Consider the following 13379-nt stretch of genomic DNA (forward strand, 5'->3'; position numbering starts at 1 on the left):
TCGGCTTAGTATACTAGATCTAAGATTAGTTATTTTAAGATTTCCTATAAGATAATTATACTCTACTTCCTTACTACCTCCTCGACTATAGTAGCTTCTCCTAGCTATTATAGGTTATATCTCCGATAGTTTAGTAATATATTATAATATATTAACTAGCGCTAGTCTAGAATAATATTTATAGCTCTAAGATTAGTAATTAAGTAGGATAGCTATAGTTATTATTAGCCGTCGATAACTAATATTAATTTAATAAAAATATATAATTATTAGTCTATCCTAATTATCGAATCCTCTAATTAGATAGGGCGTTTCTAACCTCTCTATAGGCGCCCTAAATCTTTATAATAGAAGAATCGCTAGATCTATATCGATAATAATAAAGTAATCCGCCTCTATATCTACTAACGCTATAATAGTAGTAACGTAAGCGTTATATAAGAGCTATATCTAAAAATTATACTTTAGTTCGGTTAGAATATCTTCTTTATAAGATTAAACGCTTAGATACCGACTATTTTATCTAGGAAAGAGACTTCTCTTAGGGGTACTAGTTTTTTAGCTCTACTAAGTCGTCGAGCTCCTCTACCCGGCTTATTAAGATTAGGGCTAGTTACTCGATTATAGCTACTATCTTTATCTTTCGTTACTAATAGTCTTTTATAAAATATCTATTTTTTCTATATTTATAATACTTTACTACGCTAATCTTAGTTTTTACTCTTAGGATCTCGCTATCTTTAGCCCTTAGTAGGTTAATAGAGATAGCTATTATAGTAGTATAGCTCTTTAAGCCTTCTCTACTACTATCTTAGTTTTATATAGACTTCTTCTTTTCCTAATTAACGATTATATCTAATCAGTTAAAGATCTATAAATAGATCTAGATAAACTCGTTAAACGAGGACGTCTTATTTATATCTACGATAACTAGCCTCTATAAGTCTATAGTAAGTTTATAGTAGAGGTCCTTCTTTTAGCTATCGAGGTCTACTTATACTTTGTCTACTAGATAGCGGAATTTAGATAAGAACTATCCGAATTTATCCCCTTTTCTTATAACTAGTAAATAGTAGCTTTTTTAGTATTAACTAATCGATTCGGGTTTCTATAGACGCTATTTAAATACTTAAGAATTTCCGCTATATTATAGTATTAGTAGGTCGCGCCGATCTATTATCTCGGTAGAATATACTTTATTACCTCTTTACTATAGCGGCTAATAATATAAGTAACCCTTAGAGAGTTCGTAAGGTAATAATCCGCGTTCGCTTAGAGTTTATTTCGAATTAATATTTCTTATTCTTCGAAGAGGGGCTACTTACTATTCGTATAAGAATAGTATACGTTAGCTTAATATAAAGTGGTTTTTTATTAAGGACGCTATTTTTTAGAAGAAGATCGATCTACGGCGCGTCGAGACGAAGAGTAACGTCGCTAACGGGTTTATAAAAGCGCTTAATAAAGAAATTAATTATATAATCCGTCTTTAAATATAATACTAAGATCCTTACTTCTATAGGGTCGAATATATCTATAAAGTCTATATATTCCTCTAGTAAGGCTTCTTTCTATATTACTCCTAGTCTTATAGACCCTACTAGGCCTACCTATAGGTATATTAGGATATATTTTATATTTTATAATAGGTCCTATATATAGTCCTCTACCGTAATTCTTTTAAAATTATCTTCGTTTTATATACTACGATATTACTATAAAGCTTCTTTCTAATCTATCTATAGGTTTTTATAGGTTAACTAGTCGAATCCTAAAATTAGATTATATCCTTATATATCTACTATTTTTACTATAAGGTTATAACTTCTTTTACGCCTATACTATTAGTTAGGTTGAACTTTACTTCTCGTATCTTATAGGACCTAATCTCCTATCTATCGACGGCTTTAACTATTCGCGGTAGGAGTTATAAGTCTTCTAAGTTTTATTTTACCTATTTCTAACTAATAAAAGACTATTTTATATTATAATCTATAAGGGTATATATAGGGATTTTCTTTATCTTAATATAGATTATAGCCTTACTTATAAAGGCTTTTAGAGGTTACGGATTTAAAATAGTAACTCCTAATATAGCTACCGCTTAAAATATTAGGTTCTTTATTTTTTTATATTATCTTTTCTACCGTCTTTTATATTATTACCCGGTTTTCTATAGAGGAAGTAGTATTTACTTTTTTATAGCTATACTTCTAGTAATATTTATATATAGATAAGGGCTTCTTATCCTTTTTACGCTTCTTTTCCGGCTCTTTATACGTAGGTTACGAGGTTTCCTCTATATCCTACGTCTTTATAAAGGGTCGTTTATCTTTCTTATTTTATTTCTCTAAGATAGGTTAACTCGGTTTCGAAGTCTTCTTTTATAAATTTAGGTCTAATTCGATAGTTTATAGGCGATCTAAGAGGTCGGTATACGAATAGTTTAGATCTATCTCGACCTATCTATAATCTTCTACTTTAATATTATTAATTATATTTATACTTAGACGTATTTTACGTATATTCTCCGGTAGTAGTATATATAGGTTTTCGCTATTTAGTCGATATATAGCGAGTATATTATAATTAATTAGCCTAGCTTTTATTAGTAATATATCTATTATTCCTCTACTTCTTAATAGATAACCTAAGGGTTATCTACTATATATTATAAGAATTAAATAAACTCTATATAGGTTTTTAGTACTTTAGATTTAGTAATATAGGATTCCTATATTATTATTATATCGCTATTAAAGACCTCGACCTTCTTATCTATTTTTATAATATTATCTTTAAAGTAATATAAGTATTAGCCGAAGTAGTTATTTAGGGCGCGTCTATTATATCTTATACTTTTAGAGTATTTTTCTAGAGTATTTTATAATACTTATTAGATATAGAGGATATCTTATACTTAATATATAGTATACTAGGGGGACTCCGAAGCTTATTTTATTATCTTCTTTCTTATTATTATCGAGATCTATATCTACTAACGATATTATTCTTATTAGAGGAATACTTAGCTTAGCTTTTATATTTAGTTCCGCTATACGTTTCTCTATCTACGCTTATATCTCTAGATACTTTTTAAGTTCTTTAAGCTATTATACGTAGGCCTTTATTATCTTTAAATCCTTAGTTTATTTGTTATCTTCGATAGTTATAATAGAGATTAGTTCTTCTATAATAGATTCGGTCGGGTTTATAGAACCTACCTATACCTTTTATATTTATCTTTAGGAAGGCCGAGGTCTATTTCCGAAGTTATCTTCTATAGCTACCTCCGGCGTCTCCTTACTTTACTCTATAGTTACGCGGGTTCAGCGTATAGGCACTATATTTTACTAGTAGCGGTCCGATTAAAAATAAGATAGTTTAGAATATAAAGACCTACTATAAAGGGTCTTATAAAGGGTATGATTAGAATGCTAAGGGTATATATAATACGAATTACTACTACGAAGCAATTATAACTAGTACTACGTATATATTTAAACTAAACTATAAACCTTTATCTATAGTTCCAAATCTACTAGTTATGCAATATACGTAGCCTAAGCGAGATCATATGTATTAGACCTATATATCTCGTAGGCCATTGATATGTCTACGTAGGTCCCCGAAGACCTCCGAGGGTCTACCTTGAAGGTGCCATCTCGGGTCCAGGCGGGTTCTGCACCTTACTTTGTATGGTGCAGGACGTGACAACGCCTTAGATTACCTTAGATACCGAGGACGTCTATATATACTAAAGAAGGAGGGTATCTATTAAAAATTGATAATAATATATTATAACAACCCTATTATAGGCTATTTTAGGAGAGTAAGGACCGAGGAACTTTTAGAAGAGATTTCTATTAGATTAACCTATAAAAAAGACGTAAAAAAATACGTAAAATCTTACGCGGTATATTAAACCGCCTAAACGTTAAGATATCGCCCTTTCGGTAAGCTCGAATTACTACCGATTCCCTCCTAGCCTTTTACCGAATTATTAATAGATTTTATTATAGGCTTACTTTAATCGATCTAGAAAGGAAGGATAATTAATACAATTTTAGTAGTTATAGACCGTTTTTTAAAATAGTACTTTTTCTTCCTAGTTTCGACTATAATAGACGCTTCGGAATTAGCTAAGCTATTCTATTAAAGTATTAAACTACGATTCGGACTACTAAATAGTATTATATCCGACTAGGGATTAGTTTTTATAAGTAGGTTTTAGTTAAAATTATACTATATATCCTAGATAAAACTAAGGTATTTAATAGCGTTCTATCCCTAGATTAACGGTTAAATAGAGAGGATAAACTAAATACTTAAATACTATCTTCGGTACTTTATTAACGAGTAATAGAAGATATAATTTATACTTCTATATACTATAGAATTCGCTTATAATAATACCGTTAATATAATAACTAGAATATCGCCTTTCTAAGTCTTATTAGGGTTTAATCTAAACTTCTAAATACGCGCTAAGGACGGTAGTATTAAAAGAGAGGTATCGGTAGCTCTAGTAAGAATTTAAAAGCTTATAGAGCTTTATAAAAAGCTATAAAAAGTATAGAGAATAGTAACTAAAATATAGATATTTTATTATAATAAGTATTATAAAGAAATAATATTTAAGAAAAATAACCTAGTAGCCCTATTAATAAAAAATCTATAATTAAAAGAAGGTACTATAAAGAAACTATTATCTTAATAGATCGGATCTTTTAGAATCCTTAAATATATCGGAAAATAGGCGTATCGCCTTCTACTCCCTAGCTAATATATAGCGATCTATAATATTTTCTCTATCTTTTTTATTTTAGCTATAGTACTAATAAGAGGGCGAATTAGAATAATTATTATTATTAGAACTAGCGGATAATAATAAATAAGAGGTCGAAGAGATTAAGGATTACTATTAATTTAAAAATAAATTATACTATTTAGTAAAATAGTATAGCTAGCTATTAAAATATAATTAATAGATACCTAAAAACGTAATAGTAAATATACTAAAAATTATATTAAAATATTAAAAAACTCTAAGAAAGAAGAAAATCTAAAAATAGCTATAGCCGCCGAATTAAAATCGGAATTAATCCGTTATACTTATAGGTCTAAAGGGAATATAGCTAGATACGCCTCTAGGAATTATCTTATAGTATTAGATATCTAGGAATTATCCTAAGTAGCCTAGACTAATTCTTATATATTATCCCGGAAGGCGATTATCCTAGTATATTAGCTATACGCCGACTCCTTAGCTATATATAGACGAGGGTAGTAACTAACCTTATTCGTAAGTTTCTTATATTTAGTAGTAGTAATAGGAACGGGTAATAAAAAGAATTATTAATAAATTATAGTTAGATACCTACTAAGAATAAGCGTCTCTAGTAGCCTAGTAATAAGTTAGAATAAAATCCTAAAGAATATAAAGGAAAATACTTTACCTAAGATATATAAATACTAGGAAGAGAGTAGATATAATAGTAAGACTTTATAAAACTATTAAAGCTTATAATAAGATATTAAACGTACGTTATAACGCTAATAACTAGCTTATAGGGTAGCTATAATATAATTATAGTATCCTAATTATTAATATTAGACTTAGCGTCTTCGCTAAAGCTATTATTAGAGTTTATCTAAAAGTCCTAAATCTATAATAAGTATACCGAAAGTTTATAGTAGTTCCCCTCGATATCTTTAGAGATCTAAATAAAATTAGTATAATTTAGTACCGAATCCTTACTAAAGTAGTTTAGAATACTTACTATCTTATAAGGCTTATATAACCTATTATAGTATTAATAATTCTTCCTATTATATATCTTAGCGAAGTAGCGGATAATAAAGAATTAAAGAGATACTAAATTAGTATCTATCTACTCGTATATAGAAACGTATAGGTATATTATATACTAAGTATACTAGCGTAAAATTAGAGAGCGTAGTTTATATAGTAAATAATAGATAGGAGATATAATTATAATTAATCTATAAAATAATAATAAAGAAGTAAAAGAATATAAATCTAAAAAGTAAGAAGATAGAGAGTTATAAGAAGAAAATAAATTAAGGGTTATTAACGCGATAGGGTCTAGATCGGATTCTATATAAAATAGGAAACTATAGATTAAATCTAAAAATATAAGTTATATCTTCTATTTTTATTTACTACCTATTAAAAACTAAAATCTAAAATAATATTAATACGTAATCTCCCGCCTATAATTTAAAAAGCGGAATAGGAAAAGAATCTACTAGATCCTTTACTAAGTCTTTTAGAATAACGCTTAGTATTATAAGATCGAAGTATCCGATATATATATTTTAGATTACTACTAAAAGATTATACTTATTTTAAGTCTAAATAATAAAACTATTATCTTCTATTTAAAGATATTATTTTATTTCGGTATAGAACCGTTTCTACTACTCTTCTATCGAAGAAATAAAAAGACGCGGGATAGGATTTAAATATATCGTATAGCGACTAACGAGATAGCTATAATACTAAAATAGGTCGTTAGCGAATTACTACTAAAGCGTATAATTTCTAAGAATCTATCTTAGCCTCTATAAAATCCTTCTAGTCTTTATCCGAAAACCTATAATCGGATTTATATACTTTATAGGTAGTATCGAAGTCTTTAGCTAAATTAATAACCTCCTTACTTATCTCTTAGAGATATATTATATCTTATATATAATATCTATTTATAGGTAACTAATATTAGGCTACCTACTCTAGAATCGCGATTAATTTAACGCGATCTCCCTATATTCTTTCTAATAGGGGTTTATATACTAATTTCTATTAATTATATTACTAGTATTTTTTAAAGTTAGCCTTATATAAGAAATACTAAATAGAAAACGGAACTACGCTTATTTTAGAGGTAAAATAAATAATTATCGAGTAAAGATAACTTATATACTATATATTTTTAGATAGATTCGATTTCTACGAATAGCGGGTATAGTAAAATTAATACTAAATATCGAGGATAGTTAGGAAATTAGGATTCTCTACTATAAATATACCTATAGCTATATAGTCCTAATACTATAAAGATATAAGAAAAATTAGATAAAGATTCGGAACTATTCTAATTATAGCTCCTTTATTATAGAGTATTACCGATATCTCCCTAATACTTTATAGCTACTATCTATTTCGGATATAGATATCCTTGTAGGAGAAGGGGAATAATTGTAAAGGATAAAGGTCCTTTTAAAGGTAAAATAGGAACTTAGGCGATATATATATTTATAGAAGTTTCTAATACGTATATAAATCGTGCGGGGTTCGTCACCTAATCGGTGTCGAGCCTTAGCACGCACATTTCCTTTTAATCTTAGGTCCCCCGGGACCCCTGGATTCTGGCAAGAATTAGTCTTGGCACACACAGCCCAATACACCCTTGTTTCCTTCTCCCAAGCCAACGTATCTTACCCGGTTGACAGGCCTTACACCTGAAAACAGTAAATTCTTACATAAAGCTTACTTCTAGGCGTCTTTAATAATCCGGAAAAAATCCTGTTTTTTAGACGTACTTCTACCCTATATAACAACCTTACTATTAGCCTTATAGTAGTAGTGTTTTAGGTATTAAAATACCTAGCTATCTAGCGGTTAGTATAGATAGGTTATATAGGGTAAAAAAGAAGAAAGGAATAATAAATTTTTACTTATAAAAATCATAGAATTTAATAGTAGTATAGGAACTATAATTATCTATTATTAAAAGCCTTAGTCTACCTTTCTAAACTAGCCTAATTATAGCTAGATAAAAAGAATAGAGCTATTTAAAGGTAGTTTTATTATCGATATAGCTATTTAGGGTTAGTTTAACCCGGAAATTAGGCGTAGAGATATCGGTATACTACTCCTCTATATAGATAGAACCTTTAGGTAAAAACTAAGGTATTATTACCTAACTAAAGGCGGATATATATTTAACACCGGTAATTGATTTATTATAACTACCGGTAGGGTTATTACCCCTACTAATAGGAGCAATAACCTTCTATCGTTTCCCCTAGTTAATTTAGTAGCCGGTTTTATTCTAATTAAAGATCTCGTTTAGAAGGAATTAGTATTAGTTTATTACCCCCGGAGGCTATTAAACTATAGGTATAATTCTCTAAAATCCTCGCTATTAACCCTCGATTTTTTAGTAGGTTTAGGGTTGATATAGATTATATTTAGGGGTAGTGAATCGATAAAGCGGTAGACCTAATTATAGCCAACTACCCGGTCTTTTAGTAGGCTATTTGCAGCCCGCTTAATAAGCTTAGGGGTAGGGTTAGTATAGGCTTTATATAGAGAATTGATCTAGGAATATATTGCTCGGGTTTAAAGAGGGTTTAATACTTTTCTCTAGCTTCTAGTAGTAGAACTAGGCTTGCGCCTATGGATTCTACCGCGTAGCCGACCGTAGGGAATTTCAAATTCCCGCGCTAATTTAGATAAATTGGGTTTATCTATCTGATCATAGGCAGCTACGGCCTATAGAGTTCGGATTTCAACGTTTTCCTTTTCATCCGACATGGTAGTAGGGGAAAAAATAGGTAAGAAGTTGAAAAAAGTGAAAATTTGCTATTTTGTGGGAATTTGCTATCTTGTGGGGCCCACCAACACCGGGTAGGTGGTGGTGGGCCGTGCCACGATTACTACCTTTGACTGAATTATTATTAGTTCAACTTCTGCTTTATTTTAGACGGGCATTAATTAAAATACTAGGAGGAGATAAAATCAATTGGTATATTTATTATAAAATTGACGCTTTGTATTCATAGCGGTGGGAAATATTAATGCCTTGATCCCTAGCTTTAGCCTAGCGATTAAAATACCTTAATTACTTAGAAGGATTGACACCTCCCTTAACCAATAATCAATGTGGCCTAGTTTTGCTAGTTAGTTAGCCTTTACAACTCTTAAAAATAAAGCCTTTCATTAGCATACAAATGTAGATATCTCGATATTTTATAGCGGGTTATAAGTGTTAAAATAAAGCTTTTCATCAGCATACAATTACAGATATCTCGATATTTTATAGCGGGTTGCAAGTATCTAAAAACGAAACTTTTCATTAGTATACAACATACAAATGCTTCAAGAAGGCGGTAATGAAATTGGCGGTGAGGTAATAACCAATGAGAGATTATGTTTGGGTGGTCACTTGGCCACCCCTCGCATTCCTCTCCTTTTGACTTTTTGACATAATTTTTAGAAACGGTAGCAGGAACTCACATCACACAACATGATGAATTCACAATACGGACAAGGGACTTTACGATATTTTTTCTTCCATGGAAATCATGGAGGCATACCCATTCCACTTCACATGTCTGTTGACGCCAAAATCCTAGTGTTTAGTGGGGAAGGTCAAATGTAGGCTATGTTTGCCAAACTCCCCTATCGTTGGAAGGATGTTCTAATAAATAAGCTTATTGGGTGACACTTTTGAAGATAATCCATCCCGATATCACTTCAACAATGGAATATACGATATCACGGATGGCCAAAAGGAGAGGCCTCTTCCAGCAAAGCCATTGGTTGAAAGGCTGATGAAAAATGTCTCGGTGCCTTCCCTTGTTTTGGCTGAAGTCCCTAGGTAGGTGTTACTATACACTCTGCATCACGTTTACTGATACTAATGAGTAGCCATCAAATGGGGATCGGACTTCGAACACTAGATCCGTTTGTTTATGTGTAAGACTTTATCCTCGAATACGGTTGATAGACCTGACAGTCTGTCTTACAGCGCAGTTCTGGTTCTTGGAAGAGACGACCTCCACCCCTGCACTCCTGATGACAGAGAATACTTAGCCGTTATGATGCAAGCTTTTGTCCCTCGGATTATATCCTCGATGGCTCCGGCAGCTAGCAAGTACCTTCCAGGCGATGCTCATAACTTGTGTATCGAGTTGGCCAATAGCATGGAACTCATTGAAGACGACTTCAATTTCCAGACTTTCATCGCAATGTACCGAGGACGTTACGTCCAAAAGCCATTGCCGCAAAGAGCTGTGGTTGAGCTATGCTTGCTTCATGTTTTGAAAATGCCCTTCGAGCTGAATTCTGCCATCCAGAACTCGCTTATACGTTACTGATATATCACTGCCATACTTGTCAATTGCCATATATATGGAGTGGGTGCGGGGTGGCACCCACTCGCTGTCCCTCCGGCTAGAAATCTCGCGTTCGTTGTACTTAATATATTGGACCGTTTCACGAGCAATAGTGAAAAATAAACTGTGGTTCTCGAATCTCTAATTTAATTGGACCTGCGCGAGGCGAATGGCACGGGCCCAGATCTTCTGACAAATAGAACACCAAATAATAATTACTGTTCGCTACCTACCTAGTTAGGTAGCTCTCTAGCCCCCTTTCCCTTCTACAAAACATCAATTTCTTAACTGTCCCCACGATGTCAGAAGAATCATCTAAAGGTTGCATCACATGTGGTTGGACGCTCGATCAGCAAGAGCAGTGCTTTTACTCGAGCCATGTCAAACTCTTCTATGGTGCAAGCAGGCGGGGAGTGTGGTCGATCGGGTCTGATGTTATTTTAAAAGAACGCCCTAACGAAGGACCGAAAACCGAAGTGATCACCCTGAATCACCTTACATCCCACTCCAATATCCCGGTTCCAAAGATCCTACGTGACTGGGTTGACGGCAACGGGCGATACTTCGTACTTCTAGAGCGGATACAAGGCCAAACGCTCGAGAAGGCTTGGTCTTCGTTATCAAAATCTCAGAAAGTGGATATCGTAGATAACGTTATTGGAATTCGGAAGCAGCTTCAATCCTTTACGTCAACATCTATACAAAGCGTTGATTAAAGTCCTTGTTTTCCGGGTCTACTCTTTTCTGACCGCGAGCCACACGGACCTTTTCACTCCGACAACGAACTCTGGGATGCTATAAGCCTTACTCTCCACGATCTACCTATAAGATTGTTCCCTCAACGAGCCCTGGACAATCTGAAGAAACGTCTGCCTAAATGTGAACCCTACGTTCTCACTCATTGTGATCTTAATTTGGGCAATATCATGGTGAAAGACGGGAGGCTGGCTGGGATTCTCGATTGGGAATTTGCTGCATATTATCCTATATGGTATGAATACGTCTCGGCCTCTTGGGGGTGGACAGAGGAGGACGCCGAGTGGAAAAAGCTTCTACGAGAGCGTATGGGTATACATGGCGAAGGATATGATGATGCGAAGGATTTCTGGACTGATCTGCGTCATTTGAGAAAATACCCGAATTTGGATGAAAAGGGCCGAGAAGTTTTGGACAGGTTGTCTTCGGATTAATTGCTTTTTGTCAGGTTGCATGTACGTAAACGAGGCAGTGTAGACAGGGCATAGTTACTCTAAAAGCGCGCTCCCCTGGCTTGGGTTTGGCATTTCAGCTTTAAACATCAACCATGTGTCGCCTAGGAGGCTTAAGAGGCCGGTTTTTCCAGCGCTCTTTCTTCAAGCGTCCTTTCTCTCATCGAGCTCCTTTACCCGTACCGCAGTTCACTCAATCGAATATCCAACTACTTGATTCAGATATGAAGTTTGAGGAAGAAACGCATCCAGGATACACGACAGAAGACTCATATTCTGTCAAAATCGGTGAAGTCTTCCAATCTAGATATCAGGTCATTGGAAAACTTGGTTTTGGGGGATACTCGACTGCATGGCTTTGTAAAGATCTCACGTACACTTTTTCTGATTCTGATACTACGGCACAATCGATAGACATTTCAGCTCGGAGATGTTGAGTGCATCTCATCGGCACCTGGAAATTAGATGCTACAAGACAATATATGTTGTGGAACTCGGTTCGAAATGTACGCAACTTTCTGCGATGGGTTGGGTGAACTACTCTAGATAACATCTGTGTGAAAATGAAATCTAGATCATGACTACGCGGCTCATACTTTCCTTTCGTATTCCGCACGACTTAGTACAACCCAGATCCAACCCAGACCCAACCTAGTCTGGGTTGGGTCGAAGGGTCGAAGGGTTCGACCTAGTACTGGGTCTGGGGCCCTAAATTGGGTTACCAACTATGTAAATACGCTAACCATGTGTATAATCTAGCTGATTTAACAATTATTTGACCGCCAAGACCCGTAGTTATGTAAAAACTAGGTAACTATGGGTTGGGTGTTGGACCGAGACCTTTGATTCAAAATGAGTCGTGCGGAATCCAACGTAAGATAGGCATTGAGGGCAGTTTTAGTATCTTAGACGCGCTGGTAGGGTTTAGTTTATGTACTTAACAGAGTACCTAGGTAGGACTATGTGATCACATACCCCAGTATGTATTCCTCTTATAACCCACTCGAGAAAAGTCCTATATATTACATATTCTGATAAACGGCTGAACAAAATAAATCTAGGGATAAAAGTATGGTTTAGCGATTTATTTCTCTACCCCTAGGGCTAAGAAATATTGGTCGAAAATAAGTAACTTATAACTGTAACTAGATTGTAGTTATTCGTGGTAGCATCACCCGCTATATTTGATTATAACCTACTATACTCTAGTTATTAGCTATGTAATTTAACGTTATGACTCCCCAAATCTTTGAAGGAACCGACGATACCGAGCTGCCATTGGATACTAATGATAGCGACCTATCCCCCGAATAGGAACGGCCGTTCACTGGCGAACGAGATTTGCTGAAACAACTTACTCCCTGGTTCGATGCGAGGTCAACCTGCGACATCATCAATTAATGCACGGCTGCGAATTAAATTCGAAAGTAACCCTGGCCGCTATGTCCCTGTGTACAACAACATATGCACCATGCCGATGAAATGCACTCAACATCTCCGAGCTGAAATGTCTCCTTGATCGGACTTGTACTCCGGAAGGAAGATGATGCTGACCCTCGAGGTATAAAATGAAGGTATTCGCCCACTGTTCCTGATATCAGTTCTACATATTTACCAAGATTTCTTGCAAAGTCATTCGGTAAGCCTTGTTACCACCTCACTCGAGCTGATCATTAACCCTTATTTCACAACAGCTCGATTTAAAACCATGAAGTCCAACTTCCTCATTGCGCTCTTCAGCTTGGCTCTGGCCGCTGTTGCTGCTCCTACCGGTATGTCACCAGTCACCCCAACGATGTATTTGGCTGGAACACTTCTAATTGAGTGATAATGATAGGCCCTGGTGGTGCTGGCGGCGGTGGTGGTGCTGGCGGCTCCGTGGCCGGCGGCGGCGGTGGCGGCGGTGGAATCGGCGGAGGCCTCGGTGCTGGCTTTGGGGGTGGTTTCGGTGCCGGAGGTGGTGCTGGTGCTGGTGCCGGTGGGGGCGCGGGAATCTAAAAAAGATCTCTCGAGACTGGACTA

At 34.6% G+C, this 13379-nt stretch overlaps 3 protein-coding genes across 3 annotated transcripts; all 3 read left to right on the forward strand.

Moving 5' to 3' along the window:
• Positions 1 to 9278: 9278 nt before the first annotated feature.
• On the forward strand, positions 9279 to 10131 carry N7516_005642 (uncharacterized protein; the record flags this gene model as incomplete). Its single annotated transcript, XM_057218362.1, has 4 exons — positions 9279 to 9409; positions 9465 to 9632; positions 9683 to 9730; positions 9762 to 10131. The coding sequence occupies 4 exons, from the start codon at positions 9279 to 9281 to the stop codon at positions 10129 to 10131; spliced, it is 717 nt and encodes a 238-aa protein (XP_057080245.1).
• Positions 10132 to 10448: 317 nt separating this feature from the next.
• On the forward strand, positions 10449 to 11339 carry N7516_005643 (aminoglycoside phosphotransferase family protein; the record flags this gene model as incomplete). Its single annotated transcript, XM_057218363.1, has 2 exons — positions 10449 to 10837; positions 10868 to 11339. The coding sequence occupies 2 exons, from the start codon at positions 10449 to 10451 to the stop codon at positions 11337 to 11339; spliced, it is 861 nt and encodes a 286-aa protein (XP_057080246.1).
• A 1726-nt stretch (positions 11340 to 13065) lies between these two features.
• Positions 13066 to 13355, forward strand: N7516_005644 (uncharacterized protein; the record flags this gene model as incomplete). The annotated part of the gene is made up of 2 exons (XM_057218364.1): positions 13066 to 13129; positions 13195 to 13355. The coding sequence occupies 2 exons, from the start codon at positions 13066 to 13068 to the stop codon at positions 13353 to 13355; spliced, it is 225 nt and encodes a 74-aa protein (XP_057080247.1).
• Positions 13356 to 13379: the final 24 nt, after the last annotated feature.

Source organism: Penicillium verrucosum, assembly GCF_028828655.1.
Source record: "Penicillium verrucosum strain IBT 35672 chromosome Unknown utg000001l_segment0_segment0, whole genome shotgun sequence".
Lineage (NCBI taxonomy): Eukaryota > Fungi > Ascomycota > Eurotiomycetes > Eurotiales > Aspergillaceae > Penicillium > Penicillium verrucosum.